The 18,567-nt window shown below is 47.5% G+C and overlaps 1 protein-coding gene across 1 annotated transcript in view; it reads right to left on the reverse strand.

The window, feature by feature from the left end:
* Positions 1–9,236: 9,236 nt before the first annotated feature.
* The window catches only part of LOC115119246 (sorting nexin-18-like), a 32,218-nt gene continuing 22,887 nt past the window's right edge, over positions 9,237–18,567 (reverse strand). The window contains exon 3 of the mRNA XM_029648003.2: positions 9,237–12,143. Within this exon, the coding sequence (XP_029503863.1) occupies positions 11,890–12,143 (254 nt within the window). The 3' untranslated portion in view covers positions 9,237–11,889. The remainder of the gene's footprint in view (positions 12,144–18,567) is intronic.

Raw genomic sequence — 18,567 nt, forward strand, 5'->3', positions numbered from 1 at the left:
GCACCTAGAACCTGAGAGCTCTGCCTCGTTAAACACACGTGCCCGCTCGCACCTAGAACCTGAGAGCTCTGCCTCGTTAAACACACGTGCCCGCTCACACCTAGAACCTGAGAGCTCTGCCTCGTTAAACACACGTGCACGCTCACGCCTAGAACCTGAGAGCTCTGCCTCGTTAAACACACGTGCCCGCGCACACCTAGAACCTGAGAGCTCTGCCTCGTTAAACACACGTGCACGCTCGCACCTAGAACCTGAGAGCTCTGCCTCGTTAAACACACGTGCACGCTCGCACCTAGAACCTGAGAGCTCTGCCTCGTTAAATACACGTGCACGCTCACACCTCACAACGTTCTAACCAGTCGGCAACACAGTGCCATGTTCAGGCTGACAAGTGAGTTTCACAAATCCTTATCTTATACAAAAAAAAAAGCAACATTTTTCAATCCTATTGTTCGGTAACAGCTATAGCCTCTATGTCATCGTCTTCGTCAAGATCGAGATTGATGAGAGAATAGCACAATAGACTTGGGCTTGTGACATTTTCTTGTGACAAGGACATTGTTAAGACACAGCTGACCACATTCCATAGGACCGGAGGTAGAAATGTCAAAATGTCCCGTCCCCCCAGTGTATTACAGGAAATGCCTTGCAACAGCAGGAAAACAAATGTGACACAATGCAACTATATAAGAGTTGTAGCCACGGAGAGTGAGGGAGGGGGGGGGGGTGATTCTCTACTGAATGCTGGTAGGAAGCAGTTTAGAGTACTTCAACCATAAATACAGGTCTCACGTAAGATTCAAGCAAGACTGGTGGAATTGTTTAAACAGGTTTTTCTTAGTTGTCATGGCATTTCCTAAGAGTGTTGTTCAGTGTCTGTATGTTTCATTTTGGCCTCAGAACTGTCCCTGGATTCTGGAATATACTGAACGTTCCCCGGGCCTGAAACGTTCCCTCTGCTCTTCTGTGGTCAGAGTGAAGATGACCTAAGATAAGAACTTCTGTGAAAGCCCTTGGCCTGAATTCCTCCTCAGCTGCTCTTCTGTTAGCTCCACACTAGACTAGGACACTAGGGTTAGGACACTTGGGTTAGCGTTAGGGTTAGGACACTAGGGTTAGGACACTAGGGTTAGGGTTAGGGCACTAGGGTTAGGACACTAGGGTTAGGGTTAGGACACTAGGGTTAGGACACTAGGGTTAGGGTTAGGGTTAGGACACTAGGGTTAGGACACTAGGGTTAGGGTTAGGACACTAGGGTTAGGACACTAGGGTTGGTGTTAGGGTTAGGACACTAGGGTTGGGGTTAGGGTTAGGATACTAGGGTTAGGGTTAGGACACTAGGGTTAGGGTTAGGACACTAGGGTTAGGATACTAGGGTTAGGGTTAGGACACTAGGGTTAGGACACTAGGGTTAGGGTTAGGACACTTGGGTTAGGGTTAGGACACTAGGGTTAGGACACTAGGGTTAGGGTTAGGACACTAGGGTTAGGGTTAGGACACTAGGGTTAGGACACTAGGGTTAGGGTTAGGACACTAGGGTTAGGACACTAGGGTTAGGGTTAGGACACTAGGGTTAGGACACTAGGGTTGGGGTTAGGGTTAGGACACTAGGGTTGGGGTTAGGGTTAGGGTTAGGAGACTAGGGTTAGGGTTAGGACACTAGGGTTAGGGTTAGGACACTAGGGTTAGGGTTAGGATACTAGGGTTAGGGTTAGGACACTAGGGTTAGGGTTAGGGCTAGGACACAAGTGTTAGGGTTAGGGTTAGGAAACTAGGGTTGGGGTTAGGACACTAGGGTTAGGGTTAGGACACTAGGGTTAGGGTTAGGGCACTAGGGTTGGGGTTAGGACACTAGGGTTAGGGTTAGGACACTATGGTTGGGGTTAGGGTTAGGACACTAGGGTTGGGGTTAGGACACTAGGGTTAGGGTTAGGGCACTAGGGTTGGGGTTTGGGTTAGGACACTAGGGTTAGGGTTAGGACACTAGGGTTGGGGTTTGGGTTAGGACACTAGGGTTGGGGTTTGGGTTAGGATACTAGGGTTGGGGTTTGGGTTAGGGCACTAGGGTTGGGGTTAGGGTTAGGACACTAGGGTTAGGTGTTAGGACACTAGGGTTGGGGTTAGGGTTAGGACACTAGGGTTGGGGTTAGGGTTAGGACAATAGGGTTGGGGTTAGGGTTAGGACACTAGGGTTGGGGTTAGGGCACTAGGGTTAGGGCACTAGGGTTTGGGTTAGGGTTAGGATGCTAAGGTTGGGACACTAGAGTTGGGGTTAGGGCACTAGGGTTAGGGCACTAGGGTTTGGGTTAGGGTTAGGACACTAGGGTTGGGGTTAGGGCACTAGGGTTGGGGTTAGGGTTAGGACACTAGGGTTGGGGTTAGGGCACTAGGGTTAGGGCACTAGGGTTTGGGTTAGGACGCTAAGGTTGGGACACTAGGGTTGGGGTTAGGGTTAGGACACTAGGGTTGGGGTTAGGGAACTAGGGTTGGGGTTAGGGTTAGGGAACTAGGGTTGGGGTTAGGGCACTAGGGTTGGGGTTAGGACACTAGGGTTAGGGTCAGGACACTAGGGTTAGGGGTTAGGGTCAGGACACTAGGGTTGGGGTTAGGGTTAGGGTTAGGAGTTAGGGTCAGGACACTAGGGTTAGGGTCAGGACACTAGGGTTAGGGTTGTTTGTTTGTATGCACCTGTAAGATCTTGTTCACAAGTGTATTTGTTGTGAAATAAAAGAATAATAACAAATGTACTGTATATATATACACTGCTCAAAAAAATACTAACACTAAAATAACACATCCTAGATCTGAATGAATAAAATATTTTTATTAAATACTTTTTTCTTTACATAGTTGAATGTGCTGACAACAAAATCAAATGTATCAACCCATGGAGGTCTGGATTTGGAGTCACACTCAAAATTAAAGTGGAAAACCACCCTACAGGCTGATCCAACTTTGATGTAATGTCCTTAAAACAAGTCGAAATGAGGCTCAGTAGTGTGTGTGGCCTCCACGTGCCTGTATGACCTCCCTACAACACCTGGGCATGCTCCTGATGAGGTGGCGGATGGTCTCCTGAGGGATCTCCTCCCAGACCTGGACTAAAGCATCCGCCAACTCCTGGACAGTCTGTGGTGCAACGTGGCGTTGGTGGATGGAGCGAGACATGATGTTCCAGATGTGCTCAATTGGATTCAGGTCTGGGGAACAGGCGGGCCAGTCCATAGCATCAATGCCTTCCTCGTGCAGGAACTGCTGACACACTCCAGCCACATGAGGTCTAGCATTGTCTTGCATTAGGAGGAACCCAGGGCCACCTGCACCAGCATATGGTCTCACAAAGGGTCTGAGGATCTCATCTCGGTACCTAATGGCAGTCAGGCTACCTCTGGCGAGCACATGGAGGGCTGTGCGGCCCCCCAAAGAAATGCCACCCCACACCATGACTGACCCACCGCCAAACCGGTCATGCTGGAGGATGTTGCAGGCAGCAGAACGTTCTCCACGGCGTCTCCAGACTCTGTCACGTCTGTCACATGTGCTCAGTGTGAACTTGCTTTCATCTGTGAAGAGCACAGGGTGCCAGTGGCGAATTTGCCAATCTTGGTGTTCTCTGGCAAATGCCAAACATCCTGCATGGTGTTGGGATGATAGCACAACCCCCACCTGTGGACATCGGGCCCTCATACCACCCTCATGGAGTCTGTTTCTGACCGTTTGAGCAGACACATGCACATTTGTGGCCTGCTGGAGGTCATTTTGCAGGGCTCTGGCAGTGCTCCTCCTTGCACAAAGGCGGAGGTAGCGGTCCTGCTGCTGGGTTGTTGCCCTCCTACGGCCTCCTCCACGTCTCCTGATGTACTGGCATGTCTCCTGGTAGCGCCTCCATGCTCTGGACACTATGCTGACAGACACAGAAAACCTTCTTGCCACAGCTCGCATTGATGTGTCATCCTGGATGAGCTGCACTACCTGAGCCACTTGTGTGGGTTTCACTCATGCTACCACTAGAGTGAAAAGCACCGCCAACATTCAAAAGTGACCAAAACATCAGCCAGGAAGCATAGGAACTGAGAAGTGGTCTGTGGTCCCCACCTGCAGAACCACTCCTTTATTGGGGGTGTCTTGCTAATTGCCTATAATTTCCACTTGTTGTCTATTCCATTTGCACAACAGCATGTGAAATTTATTGTCAATCAGTGTTGCTTCCTAAGTGGACAGTTTGATTTCACAGAAGTGTGATTGACTTGGAGTTACATTGTGTTGTTTAAGTGTTCCCTTTATTTTTTTGAGCAGTGTATTTTATTTTTTTGAGCAGTGTATTATTAAAAAAAGAAAAGTAATTTGTGTTCAGAACTATTGGTGTTGATTACCTCACTGTTGGTCTGTCTAATACAGTTCAGAAGTAAATTGACCTCGTTCCACTGTGTTAAAAAGCTGGAGTTGTCTAATCAGAGAACTGTTGGTGTTGTCTAATCAATAGCCTGGTCGCAGAACTGTTGGTGTTGTCTAATCAATAACCTGGTCGCAGAACTATTGGTGTTGTCTAATCAATAACCTGGTCGCAGAACTGTTGGTCTTGTCTAATCAATAGCCTGGTCGCAGAACTGTTGGTGTTGTCTAATCAATAGCCTGGTCGCAGAACTGTTGGTGTTGTCTAATCAATAACCTGGTCGCAGAACTGTTGGTGTTGTCTAATCAATAGCCTGGTCGCAGAACTGTTGGTCTTGTCTAATCAATAGCCTGTTCCCAGAACTGTTGGTGTTGTCTAATCAATAACCTGGTCGCAGAACTGTTGGTGTTGTCTAATCAATAGCCTGGTCGCAGAACTGTTGGTGTTGTCTAATCAATAGCCTGTTCCCAGATCTGTTTGGTGTTGTCTAATCAATAGCTTGGCCCCGTATCTGTTTGTCCTGCCTCGCCAACACCTATCCTGGTCCCACTAGATAACACAAACAGCTCTGGGACCTGGCTAGAGAGCATGGAGCACACAGAGGAACTGTGTCCTAATGAGCTGGCACGGTGGGTGCATTCGACTGCAGCAAAACTCCCATAACGACTGAATCAGTATCCTTCCCTGCGATTCAACAGTACCGCTGTGAGCCAGAGGAGGAAATGGTGAAATAAGTTGAGAACAGTAGCTGGTAAGGTGCTTAAGGGGCAGGCCATGGCTATTACTGAATTGTAGACTAAACACTTGTTGTACATGGAGTAAAGAGTGTACAAACATAACCTCTTGGATTGATGTGTAGTATTGGTGTGTGCGTGTGTGTGTGTGTGTGTGCGTGTGTGTGTGTGCGTGAATTGCACAAGCCTTATGTCTCTCTGCATCGAACCCTCATCACCTGCAGCAGTGTTGCTAGAACACACAGGAAAGGTTCTACTCTCTGAGAATGCCCTCAAGACATTTTATGGACAAACGCCATTGTGATATTGTGACAGCCTTTTCCCTGCCAACATTACCAACAGTTGATAAAGGCTTCCCAAAACACATACTATAGATCAGGAAGTGGAATCAGGAAGAAAACAGAGACTTGCATCACAAATGGCACCCTATTCCCTATCTAGCGCACTACCACCAGGGCCCATAAAGCTCAGGTCAAAGATGTAGGGAATAGCATGCCGTTTGGGACTCAGAACAAGATATTTCATCATTCTCACTCTCATATCTCTTCTTTGCTTTTTTTTTTTTGAAAGGGAGGAAGTGGTAATTTATTTAAAAGGAAGTCCTCTCAGTCGTTTAATGGAAGTGGTGTAGTGAAGGTGTTACTGAACAAGTATAGGATACACCTAACGCAGTGGTTCCCAGACGTTTTATATAGTCCCGTATCCCTTCAAACGTTCAACCTCCAGCTGTACCCCCTCTAGCACCAGGGTCAGCTGTACCCCCTCTAGCACCAGGGTCAGCGCACTCTACAATGTTTTTTTTTTCAGTCTTATGAAAAAGAAGACTTCCAAGTGCTTCCCCCCCCCCCCCCCCCCTTCTCTTTCTGCAGAGTTCATTCTGCTGGAATGTGAGGAGCTTGTACACAGCAGATTCCTCATGGAAACAGGCTCTGGTCTGTTTTCAATTACTGCCTGTCTGTTGAGCCTCTGCTGCTCTTTGATGGGCCGCTAGCCTCACAGAGGTTACCCTGGACAGATCTAGGAACATTCTGGGAGCTATCACTACCCTCAATCCAGGGACCCTGGACACAGAATTGGCAGATCTAGGAACCCAGGGTTGTATTCATTAAGGCACACAATAGCAAAACCTTTTGCTACAACAACAACGTTTAGTCATTCCTTCAGACACTGGGTTCATGTTACAATCCAAACGGAAGGCCACAGTATCAGTATAGGCCCTTCTTTGACCTTTATTGTTTTAATGGAAATGACACGCAAACATTTTACTACATCAACATGTTGAGTCAACCCGGAGCATTCCGTCAAGAACTGAACACATGGTCACCTTTGCTGTCCAGTCTTGACAATAGCAAACAGCCCTCAGAACCAGACTAAGCTCTGATTACAGCAGTTTACTTTGTGTTTTTTTTTTTTTGGAACAGGCATCTGGAAACAATTTTCATAGGACAGTATTTCATTTACAGGAGGTCAACGAGAAGGCAGGGGGAAGTCTTGTCTGTCTGACAGTGTTGAACACATTAACAGAGCCCTACCACTAACCCAGCTAGGTCAACGAGAAGGCAGGGGGAAGTCTTGTCTGTCTAACAGTGTTGATCACATTAACAGAGCCCTACCACTAACCCAGCTAGGTCAACGAGAAGGCAGGGGGAAGTCTTGTCTGTCTCACAGTGTTGATCACATTAACAGAGCCCTACCACTAACCCAGCTAGGTCAACGAGAAGGCAGGGGGAAGTCTTGTCTGTCTCACAGTGTTGATCACATTAACAGAGCCCTACCACTAACCCAGCTAGGTCACTAACCCAGCTAGAAGAAGGCAGGGGGAAGTCTTGTCTGTCTCACAGTGTTGATCACATTAACAGAGCCCTACCACTAACCCAGCTAGGTCAACGAGAAGGCAGGGGGAAGTCTTGTCTGTCTGACAGTGTTGAACACATTAACAGAGCCCTACCACTAACCCAGCTAGGTCAACCCAGCTAGGTCAACGAGAAGGCAGGGGGAAGTCTTGTCTGTCTGACAGGAACACATTAACAGAGCCCTACCACTAACCCAGCTAGGGGGGAAGTCTTGTCTGTCTGACAGTGTTGAACACATTAACAGAGCCCTACCACTAACCCAGCTAGGTCAACAAGAAGGCAGGGGGAAGTCTTGTCTGTCTCACAGTGTTGAACACATTAACAGAGCCCTACCACTAACCCAGCTAGGTCAACGAGAAGGCAGGGGGAAGTCTTGTCTGTCTGACAGTGTTGAACACATTAACAGAGCCCTACCACTAACCCAGCTAGGTCAACGAGAAGGCAGGGGGAAGTCTTGTCTGTCTCACAGTGTTGAACACATTAACAGAGCCCAACCACGAACCCAGCTAGGTCAACGAGAAGGCAGGGGGAAGTCTTGTCTGTCTCACAGTGTTGAACACATTAACAGAGCCCTACCACGAACCCAGTTAATGTCCAGAAGAGCTGAAAGGACTGTCTCAGATCCTGCTGCCATCAACCACCACCACCACATCCTTCACGCATGGATTCTCCTCCAACCCAAACAAAACACACTTCCTTCCTTTCTCCAAATATCTATCTATCTATCTTTCTCCATTCCAAGACAAGGCTGAGATTTTTTTCCACAGCAAATTTGTCCGTGACAAAACTCTTTTTTTTTCTCCCCAGTACAGACTCAGGGATTAATAGGATTTCTCAGGGATGATGGATGTTCAATCAAACAACATACTCTTAAATAAGTACCACTCAAATCTTCCGTCACATTCAGTGAAAAGCTGTTGAACTTGGCTGCTTGGAGGATGTACCTTGTCATCTTCTCTGGCACCTTTAAAACACTGGACATGTGCATCTGAGGGCTAGCCTGATCCCGAGCCTGATCCTGAGTCTGATCCCGAGCCTGATGGCAGGTCTGTCATCAGATCAGTGTAGCCTACGTCGGACTAGTTAGATTACGTGTAAAGAAGCAGGGAGAAATTAACCCTTTGGGACCAGACAAGACCCCTGGGAGTCCCTGAGCAGAAACATCACAATGTGACGGCAGACAAATGAGATACGTGGAGGAGTTTATGTAGTTTATTTAGTCTCTGACTCGACACCAAAACTGGCACATAAATTGAAATTACAGGAGAGTCAGGCTGGCTGAGGTGTCCAGATCTGTACTAGGATCAGTAGACAATTAATAACAGGAGAGGAAGGATGTCTACCCATCAACCAGTCTGACTGACAGACTAACATCCATCAACCGTAAAAAAAAATACAAGTAAAAAAAATTAACATTGTGCAAGAATAACATTTTTTTCCAAATAACTTTGTGATTTCAGGGAGGGCTAAAATGTCCAGTTTAGTTTCAGTCTGAGCCGACAGTCCAGTCCATTTCAGTCTGAGCCGACAGTCCAGTCCATTTCAGTCTGTGTTAATCCATTTCAGTCTGAGCCGACTGTCCAGTCCATTTCAGTCTGTGTTAATCCATTTCAGTCTGAGCCGACAGTCCAGTCCATTTCAGTCCGAGCTGACAGTCCAGTCCATTTCAGTCTGTGTTAATCCATTTCAGTCCGAGCCGACAGTCCAGTCCATTTCAGTCCGAGCCGACTGTCCAGTCCATTTCAGTCCGAGCCGACTGTCCAGTCCATTTCAGTCCGAGCCGACTGTCCAGCCCATTTCAGTCTGTGTTAATCCATTTCAGTCTGCGCCGACTGTCCAGTCCATTACAGTCTGAGCCGACTGTCCAGTCCATTTCAGTCTGAGCCGACTGTCCAGTCCATTTCAGTCTGAGACGACGGTCCAGTCCATTTCAGTCTGTCCAGCCCATTTCAGTCTGTGTTAATCCATTTCAGTCTGAGCCGACTGTCCAGTCCATTACAGTCTGAGCCGACTGTCCAGTCCATTTCAGTCCGAGCCGACTGTCCAGCCCATTTCAGTCTGTGTTAATCCATTTCAGTCTGAGCCGACTGTCCAGTCCATTACAGTCTGAGCCGACTGTCCAGTCCATTACAGTCTGAGCCGACTGTCCAGTCCATTTCAGTCTCTGAGCCAACTGTCCAGTCCATTTCAGTCCGAGCCGACTGTCCAGTCCATTTCAGGTCCAGTCCATTTCAGTCTGTGTTAATCCACAGTCCACTGTCCAGTCCATTTCAGTCTGAGCCGACTGTCCAGTCCATTTCAGTCTGAGCAGACAGTCCAGTCCATTTCAGTCTGTGTTAATCCATTTCAGTCTGAGCCGACTGTCCAGTCCATTACAGTCTGAGCCGACTGTCCAGTCCATTTCAGTCTGAGCCGACTGTCCAGTCCATTTCAGTCTGAGCCGACAGTCCAGTCCATTTCAGTCTGAGCCGACTGTCCAGTCCATTACAGTCTGAGCCGACTGTCCAGTCCATTACAGTCTGAGCCGACTGTCCAGTCCATTACAGTCTGAGCCGACTGTCCAGTCCATTACAGTCTGAGCCGACTGTCCAGTCCATTACAGTCTGAGCCGACTGTCCAGTCCATTTCAGTCTGAGACATGTTCCTTTGCGTTCCAAGGCTCTGAGCCTTTAAGCAGGCAGAGTTCATGGTCCCATGATATCCACTGAATGGAATCCAAGCCTGCAGTAAGAACAGAACAGGTTATCCCACCGAACGCAGTGTCGCTTTCTTCCTCTCTGTGTAAATCAGCCTTGTCCCAGTCAGAATGATCCCTTCACGTGCTCTACATTGACGCCCCTGAATCAGACTTCAGTCTCTGAAGGGAGAATCATCGAGGTCAGCACTCCAAGCAGTCCAGACGGACTCTGCTCCCCATCGGCTGGGCACTTCTCTCAACTCCAACAAAACACAAGTCCAAAAGCATCGCGTGGTCCTTGATAATCTTTCTATAATATTTGCAACAAACAAGCATCTTAAAAACTAAATATGAGAATATATTTACATTACATAAACCTTTATAGAAGTTATTTAATAAAAAAAATAAAAATAATGTATCATCAGAGAGAAACAATCAAAAAAAAGAAAAAAGAAGGCACAAGTCCGGTTGTCTGGTCTGCTAGGAGTCTGTGTGTGTAAACATGTTCCTGCTAGAGATGGGACTTCCCAAATGGAACACTATTCCCCTATATAGCGCACTACGCATAGGGGCTCTGGTCAAAAGTAGTGCACTATATACTAGGAAGGATGAAGACATTTGGGACACACACACTATGAGAAGCTCAAGTGTTATAGCAGAAGGCAGCATTGTAACGGTTTAAAGCCACTAAACAGCATTGCTTTAACGGTAGAGACTCCCCCCTCTGAACAAATCACTGTCCCTTTATGGGACTCCATCTTAATAACCAGTCACGTTGTTTAAAACAGGTTTAGTGGACATAGTGTGATGTGGACATGTGATCTACAAGGTTAAGATACCTCCCCGTGTAGCTACAAGCAGCAGTAGGGAATAACAAGTTTACAGGAGAGGGTATTTTGATCGTCCCGCTCTGTCTTAAGTCACGATTAAGATAATAAGCCACCCACTCGCTGGACTACGGACACCTACCAAACCAAATCGCGGCGAGGATAGCCCTCGTTAAAATCAACACTTACAACCAACCCGAGGTTTGCCTCATCGTCGATCAAAAACAAAAACAGAAGCTTTAACGACCTTCTGCTTCTGTAGTCTCACGTCTGAGTGGCTCACCTCCTAAACCGCCTCAGTGTTTTCTCTCCATAGAAAAGCATTGGGCTGTCTGCTGCCTCAGTGTTTTCTCTCCATAGAAAAGCATTGGGCCGTCTGCTGCCTCAGTGTTTTCTCTACATAGAAAAGCATTGGGCTGTCTGCTGCCTCAGTGTTTTCTCTACATAGAAAAGCATTGGGCTGTCTGCTGCCTCAGTGTTTTCTCTACATAGAAAAGCATTGGGCTGTCTGCTGCCTCAGTGTTTTCTCTACATAGAAAAGCATTGGGCTGTCTGCTGCCTCAGTGTTTTCTCTACATAGAAAAGCATTGGGCTGTCTGCTGCCTCAGTGTTGTTTTCGGACCGTCTATGTCCAAACAGTAAAAGAAAAAAACTAAATATGGAAAAACATTTTTCAGTGTAAACTTAAAACGACTAAAACAAGATATAAAGTATGTAGAAAAACTAATAGATATATATATATATTTCTTAAATAACAGCCTCTTTAAAAAGTAATAATCACCATAACAAAAGCCAGACTGTCAGGGAGAATCTAAAATTAAAAAATGATTCAGAAATATTTGTCATGGCATGGGGCCCCCATTAGTCACTCAGACAGCATAAACCACATGGCAAAATGTGTAGAATTACAGGATATAAGCTTTAAAAAACTGCAAATGTTCTCTCAGCCACATGGCAAAATGTGTAGAATTGCAGGAGATTAGCTTTAAAACAGATACATTTTGTCACGCTCATGGCCACGCCCCTGCCACACCCACCACCCAAGCCCCATTTTGATCCAGGAAAAACAACACTGCATTAAAACCCATTTAAACAAAGCCAGACGTCAACTCAAGCCCCTTCAAAACAGTAGCCACCATACATGGAATCAACATCCAGCCTTCAGGGGACTATCCAGGTCGGTCAGTGTTGTCTGCGTCTTCTCACAGTGGATTGTATTGCTGTTTGGCAGTTGAAGGTAATGTCCACCTGGGGCTTCAATGATTGGTCGACTGAGGGAGGTCAAGGGTCATTTCTGGACCAATCGGGGAAGGGGGGGGGGTCGGATATGAGATCTCGACCAATCAGAACGTGGTCAATCGGATTTAGACCAATCAGGGGTGTCCCTTAGTCTCCCCCCTCTACTCTAAGCGTTGTCATACTTCTGTAGGGCCTCCTCCAGCTTTCCGGTGATCTTCTGGAAGAAGCCAATCTGCTCGGTTAGATACTGCTGCATCTGGGCCTTGAAGTCCCTCACCCGGACCTGGTGGAAGTGCTGGATCTCTGCCAGCGTGGCGAAGGAGATGATGTTACAGCGCTCGTTGACGCCGTCCGCCTGGGGAGCGTCCATCTTGCCTTCCTCAACGTGCTTCTGGGACTCCTTCACCTTGGTAAGTGCTCCTGGAGAGAGAGGAGAGAGGAGAGGGTCAGTACTCTAGGAGAAAGAGGAGAGGGTCAGTGGTCCAGGAGAGAGAGGAGAGGGTCAGTGGTCCAGGAGAGAGAGGAGAGGGTCAGTGGTCCAGGAGAGAGAGGAGAGGGTCAGTGGTCCAGGAGAGAGAGGAGAGGGTCAGTGGTCCAGGAGAGAGAGGACAGGGTCAGTGGTCCAGGAGAGAGAGGAGAGGGTCAGTGGTCCAGGAGAGAGAGGAGAGGGTCAGTGGTCCAGGAGAGAGAGGAGAGGGTCAGTGGTCCAGGAGAGAGAGGAGAGTGTCAGTGGTCCTGGAGAGAGAGGAGAGTGTCAGTGGTCCTGGAGAGAGAGGAGAGTGTCAGTGGTCCTGGAGAGAGAGGAGAGGGGAGAGTATCAGTGGTCCTGGAGAGAGAGGAGAGGGGAGAGTATCAGTGGTCCTGGAGAGAGAGGAGAGTGTCAGTGGACCAGGAGAGAGGAGAGGGTAGGTGGACCCGGAGAGAGAGAAGGTCAGTGGTCCAGGAGAGAGAGGAGAGGGTCAGTGGTCCTGGAGAGAGAGGAGAGGGTCAGTGGTCCAGGAGAGCGAGGAGAGGGTCAGTGGTCCTGGAGAGCGAGGAGAGGGTCAGTGGTCCTGGAGAGAGGAGAGGGTCAGTGGTCCAGGGAGAGAGGAGAGGAAACAACAGAATAGAGGGTTTTAAGTCTCAATTGAAAGCAAGCTCACATATGTGCATCGCGTGGGGCAAATAGTCTGAGTTGCCATTTTTATCGACTTCATTAAAAAGGCAGTTAACCCAAATTACAACACGACAATGGTTTCCTCACCCTGTACGTTGTCTTTGGACAAGGTGTGACAGAAATCCATGCTTTGGTTTAGTTTCCCTAACACTGTGCCAACATTTTAGCATTTTGTGGCGCAAATATCAGACTTTTTCCACACATGTTCAAAACGCCTATAAGCAACTGTGTTGAGCTTCACAATGAATTTGAGATATTTTCCGTTAATTTGGACATGTGAAGAAAAAACCCCCCGCTAATATTGGTCTCATAACTTAAATGATATGTGTGCTACAAATGCTAAAACATTAGCTTGTGGAAACAGTGACCAGGGAAACAAAACCATTAGCATGTGGAAACAGTCCAGGGAAACAAAACCATTAGCATGTGGAAACAGTCCAGGGAAACAAAACCATTAGCATGTGGAAACAGTGCCAAGGAAACAAAACCATTAGCATGTGGAAACAGCCAAGGAAACAAAACCATTAGCATGTGGAAACAGTGAAGGGAAACAAAACCGTTAGCATGTGGAAACAGTCCAGGGAAACAAAACCATTAGCATGTGGAAACAGTCCAGGGAAACAAAACCATTAGCATGTGGAAACAGTCCAGGGAAACAAAACCATTAGCATGTGGAAACAGTAAAGGGAAACAAAACCATTAGCATGTGGAAACAGTCAGGGAAACAAAACCATTAGCATGTGGAAACAGTATAGGGAAACAAAACCATTAGCATGTGGAAACAGTCAGGGAAACAAAACCATTAGCATGTGGAAACAGTATAGGGAAACAAAACCATTAGCATGTGGAAACAGTCAGGGAAACAAAACCATTAGCATGTGGAAACAGTATAGGGAAACAAAACCATTAGCATGTGGAAACAGTCAGGGAAACAAAACCATTAGCATGTGGAAACAGTGCCGTCATAACTTGTCCTGCTGACAGGGTAAAGAATCCAACGTGTCATTTTGTAATTTGGGTGAATTTTAGAGGAAGAGTTCTAAAGTCAACATCACAACAACATTACTTTACCATTACACAGACATAACATTATATGACATAAAGAGACTTCCATTAAAACCTCTCATAACAGATCATTATAGATCTACAACAGGCTCGATGACACAGAGGGCTCAACCCAAAAATAGTCTCCAGATTCCTGGCATGAACAACCGGTTCCCATCGGCCTGAGATCTGTCTAGGCCCGAGTCTGTGTGCATTATTATTGGCTATGATAATGGGTCTGAAAGGGGGAAGTAAAAGCTAAAAATACTCATGTATTACCGCACAGGCCTGGTCTATAGCCATGGAGGGGATTTAAAGCATTACAACGCAGCATGGCTTTTCAAACAATGAATACAGTCCAGGGCACTGACAGAGTTCCCGGGGCACTGACAGAGTTCCGGGGAACTGACAGAGTTCCGGGGAACTGACAGAGTTCCGGGGCACTGACAGAGTTCCGGGGCACTGACAGAGTTCCGGGGCACTGACAGAGTTCCGGGGCACTGGCAGAAGCCAACAGAACAAGGGAAGGGGAATTCATTTGTTTTGTCTTTTTGTCAATTTAGGATACTCTTAATTTACATGCAAAAGCAATGCTACTTCATTAACCTAAACAAACAATATTGTGAATATTAAGTTATATTCAACAAATATGGCAGGCTAAACAAGACCTTTACTGAACCTCCCTTTTAGAAAGGAGGCACGGGTTTTGATTCTCACAATTACACTACTTCACCCCTTTCGTTGCCAAGTTGTATGCCTAAACAATGTGTGACCCAGCTGACCAGACAGCTGCATCCCACTTAGTTTCTGCTTGACTGAAGCGTGCACAAATAATTAGCACATAATCAGAAACTCCCTCTCCCTAACCACCCTCTCCCTCGCTCCCTAACCCAACTCTCCCTCCCCTCACCCTACTCGCTCCCTAACCCAACTCTCCCTCCCCTCACCCTACTCTCTCCCCCTCACCCTACTTGCTCCCTAACCCTACTCTCTCCCCATAACCCTACTCTCCCTCTCTCCCCCTAACCCTCTCTCTCTCTAATCCCTCTCTCTCTAACCCTACTCTCTCTCTCTCTCCCTCCCTCCCTCCCTCACCCTACTCTCTCTCCCTCCCTCACCCTCTCTCTCTCTCTCTCCCCCTACTCTCCCTCCCCCTACCCCTATCTCTCTAACCCTACTCTCTCTCCCCCTACCCCTACTCTCTCTCCCTATTCTCTCTTCCTAACCCTACTCTCTCTCTTCCTAACCCTACTCTCTCTCTTCCTAACCCTACTCTCTCTCATCCTACCCCTACTCTCTCTCATCCTACCCCTACTCTCTCTCATCCTACCCCTACTCTCTCTCCCTATTCTCTCATCCTAACCCTACTCTCTCTCATCCTAACCCTCCTCTCTCTCATCCTAACCCTACTCTCTCTCTCTCATCCTAACCCTACTCTCTCTCTCTCATCCTAACCCTACTCTCTCTCTCTCATCCTAACTCTACTCTCTCTCTCTCATCCTAACCCTACTCTCTCTCTCTCATCCTAACCCTACTCTCTCTCTCTCATCCTAACCCTACTCTCTCTCTCATCCTAACCCTACTCTCTCTCTCTCATCCTAACCCTACTCTCTCTCTCTCATCCTAACCCTACTCTCTCTCTCTCATCCTAACCCTCCTCTCTCTCTCATCCTAACCCTCCTCTCTCTCTCATCCTAACCCTACTCTCTCTCTCTCATCCTAACCCTCCTCTCTCTCTCATCCTAACCCTACTCTCTCTCTCTCATCCTAACCCTACTCTCTCTATCTCATCCTAACCCTACTCTCTCTCTCATCCTAACCCTACTCCCTCTCTCATCCTAACCCTACTCTCTCTCATCCTAACCCTACTCTCTCTCATCCTAACCCTACTCTCTCTCTCATCCTAACCCTACTCTCTCTCTCTCATCCTAACCCTACTCTCTCTCTCTCATCCTAACCCTACTCTCTCATCCTAACCCTACTCTCTCTCTCTCATCCTAACCCTACTCTCTCTCTCTCATCCTAACCCTACTCTCTCTCTCTCATCCTAACCCTACTCTCTCTCTCTCATCCTAACCCCCTCTCTCTCTCTCATCCTAACCCTACTCTCTCTCTCTCATCCTAACCCTACTCTCTCTCTCTCATCCTAACCCTACTCTCTCTCTCTCATCCTAACCCTACTCTCTCTCTCTCATCCTAACCCTACTCTCTCTCTCTCATCCTAACCCTACTCTCTCTCTCATCCTAACCCTACTCTCTCTCTCTCATCCTAACCCTACTCTCTCTCTCTCATCCTAACCCTACTCTCTCTCTCATCCTAACCCTACTCTCTCTCATCCTAACCCTACTCTCTCTCATCCTAACCCTACTCTCTCTCATCCTAACCCTACTCTCTCTCATCCTAACCCTACTCTCTCTCATCCTAACCCTACTCTCTCTCATCCTAACCCTCATCTCTCTCATCCTAACCCTACTCTCTCTCTCATCCTAACCCTACTCTCTCTCTCTCATCCTAACCCTACTCTCTCTCTCTCATCCTAACCCTACTCTCTCTCTCTCATCCTAACCCTACTCTCTCTCTCTCTCATCCTAACCCTCCTCTCTCTCATCCTAACCCTACTCTCTCTCATCCTAACCCTACTCTCTCTCATCCTAACCCTACTCTCTCTCATCCTAACCCTACTCTCTCTCATCCTAACCCTCATCTCTCTCATCCTAACCCTACTCTCTCTCTCATCCTAACCCTACTCTCTCTCTCTCATCCTAACCCTACTCTCTCTCTCATCCTAACCCTCTCATCTCTCATCCTAACCCTACTCTCTCTCTCTCATCCTAACCCTACTCTCTCTCTCTCTCATCCTAACCCTACTCTCTCTCTCATCCTAACCCTACTCTCTCTCTCATCCTAACCCTACTCTCTCTCCCCCTACCTTTACTCTCTCTCCCTATTCTCTCTTCCTAACCCTACTCTCATCCTAACCCTACTCTCTCTCATCCTAACCCTACTCTCTCTCATCCTAACCCTACTCTCTCACTCATCCTAACCCTACTCTCTCTCTCATCCTAACCCTACTCTCTCTCCCCCTACCTTTACTCTCTCTCCCTATTCTCTCTTCCTAACCCTACTCTCATCCTAACCCTACTCTCTCTCATCCTAACCCTACTCTCTCACTCATCCTAACCCTACTCTCTCTCTCTCTCATCCTAACCCTACTCTCTCTCTCTCATCCTAACCCTACTCTCTCTCTCTCATCCTAACCCTACTCTCTCTCTCTCATCCTAACCCTACTCTCTCTCTCATCCTAACCCTACTCTCTCTCTCTCTCATCCTAACCCTACTCTCTCTCATCCTAACCCTACTCTCTCTCTCTCATCCTAACCCTACTCTCTCTCTCTCATCCTAACCCTACTCTCTCTCTCTCATCCTAACCCTACTCTCTCTCTCTCATCCTAACCCTACTCTCTCTCTCATCCTAACCCTACTCTCTCTCATCCTCATCCTAATCCTAACCCTCTCTCTCTCATCCTAACCCTACTCTCTCTCATCTCATCCTAACCCTAACCCTCTCTCTCTCATCCTAACCCTACTCTCTCTCATCCTAACCCTCATCTCTCTCATCCTAACCCTACTCTCTCTCTCATCCTAACCCTACTCTCTCTCTCATCCTAACCCTACTCTCTCTCATCCTAACCCTCATCTCTCTCATCCTAACCCTACTCTCTCTCTCTCATCCTAACCCTACTCTCTCTCTCTCATCCTAACCCTACTCTCTCTCTCTCATCCTAACCCTACTCTCTCTCTCTCATCCTAACCCTCCTCTCTCTCTCTCTCATCCTAACCCTACTCTCTCTCTCTCTCATCCTAACCCTACTCTCTCTCATCCTAACCCTACTCTCTCTCATCCTAACCCTACTCTCTCTCATCCTAACCCTACTCTCTCTCATCCTAACCCTACTCTCTCTCATCCTAACCCTCATCTCTCTCATCCTAACCCTACTCTCTCTCTCATCCTAACCCTACTCTCTCTCTCTCATCCTAACCCTACTCTCTCTCTCTCTCATCCTAACCCTACTCTCTCTCTCTCTCATCCTAACCCTACTCTCTCTCTCTCTCATCCTAACCCTACTCTCTCTCTCATCCTAACCCTACTCTCTCTCCCCTACCTTTACTCTCTCTCTCCCTATTCTCTCTTCCTAACCCTACTCTCATCCTAACCCTACTCTCTCTCATCCTAACCCTACTCTCTCTCATCCTAACCCTACTCTCTCACTCATCCTAACCCTACTCTCTCTCTCATCCTAACCCTACTCTCTCTCCCCCTACCTTTACTCTCTCTCCCTATTCTCTCTTCCTAACCCTACTCTCATCCTAACCCTACTCTCTCTCATCCTAACCCTACTCTCTCTCATCCTAAACTCTCTACTCATCCTAACCCTCTCTCTCTCTCTCATCCTAACCCTACTCTCTCTCTCTCATCCTAACCCTACTCTCTCTCTCTCATCCTAACCCTCTCTCTCTCTCATCCTAACCCTACTCTCTCTCTTTCATCCTAACCCTACTCTCTCTCTCTCATCCTAACCCTACTCTCTCTCTCATCCTAACCCTACTCTCATCTCTCTCTCTCATCCTAACCCTACTCTCTC

The sequence above is a fragment of the Oncorhynchus nerka genome, linkage group LG13, assembly GCF_034236695.1.
Source record: "Oncorhynchus nerka isolate Pitt River linkage group LG13, Oner_Uvic_2.0, whole genome shotgun sequence".
Lineage (NCBI taxonomy): Eukaryota > Metazoa > Chordata > Actinopteri > Salmoniformes > Salmonidae > Oncorhynchus > Oncorhynchus nerka.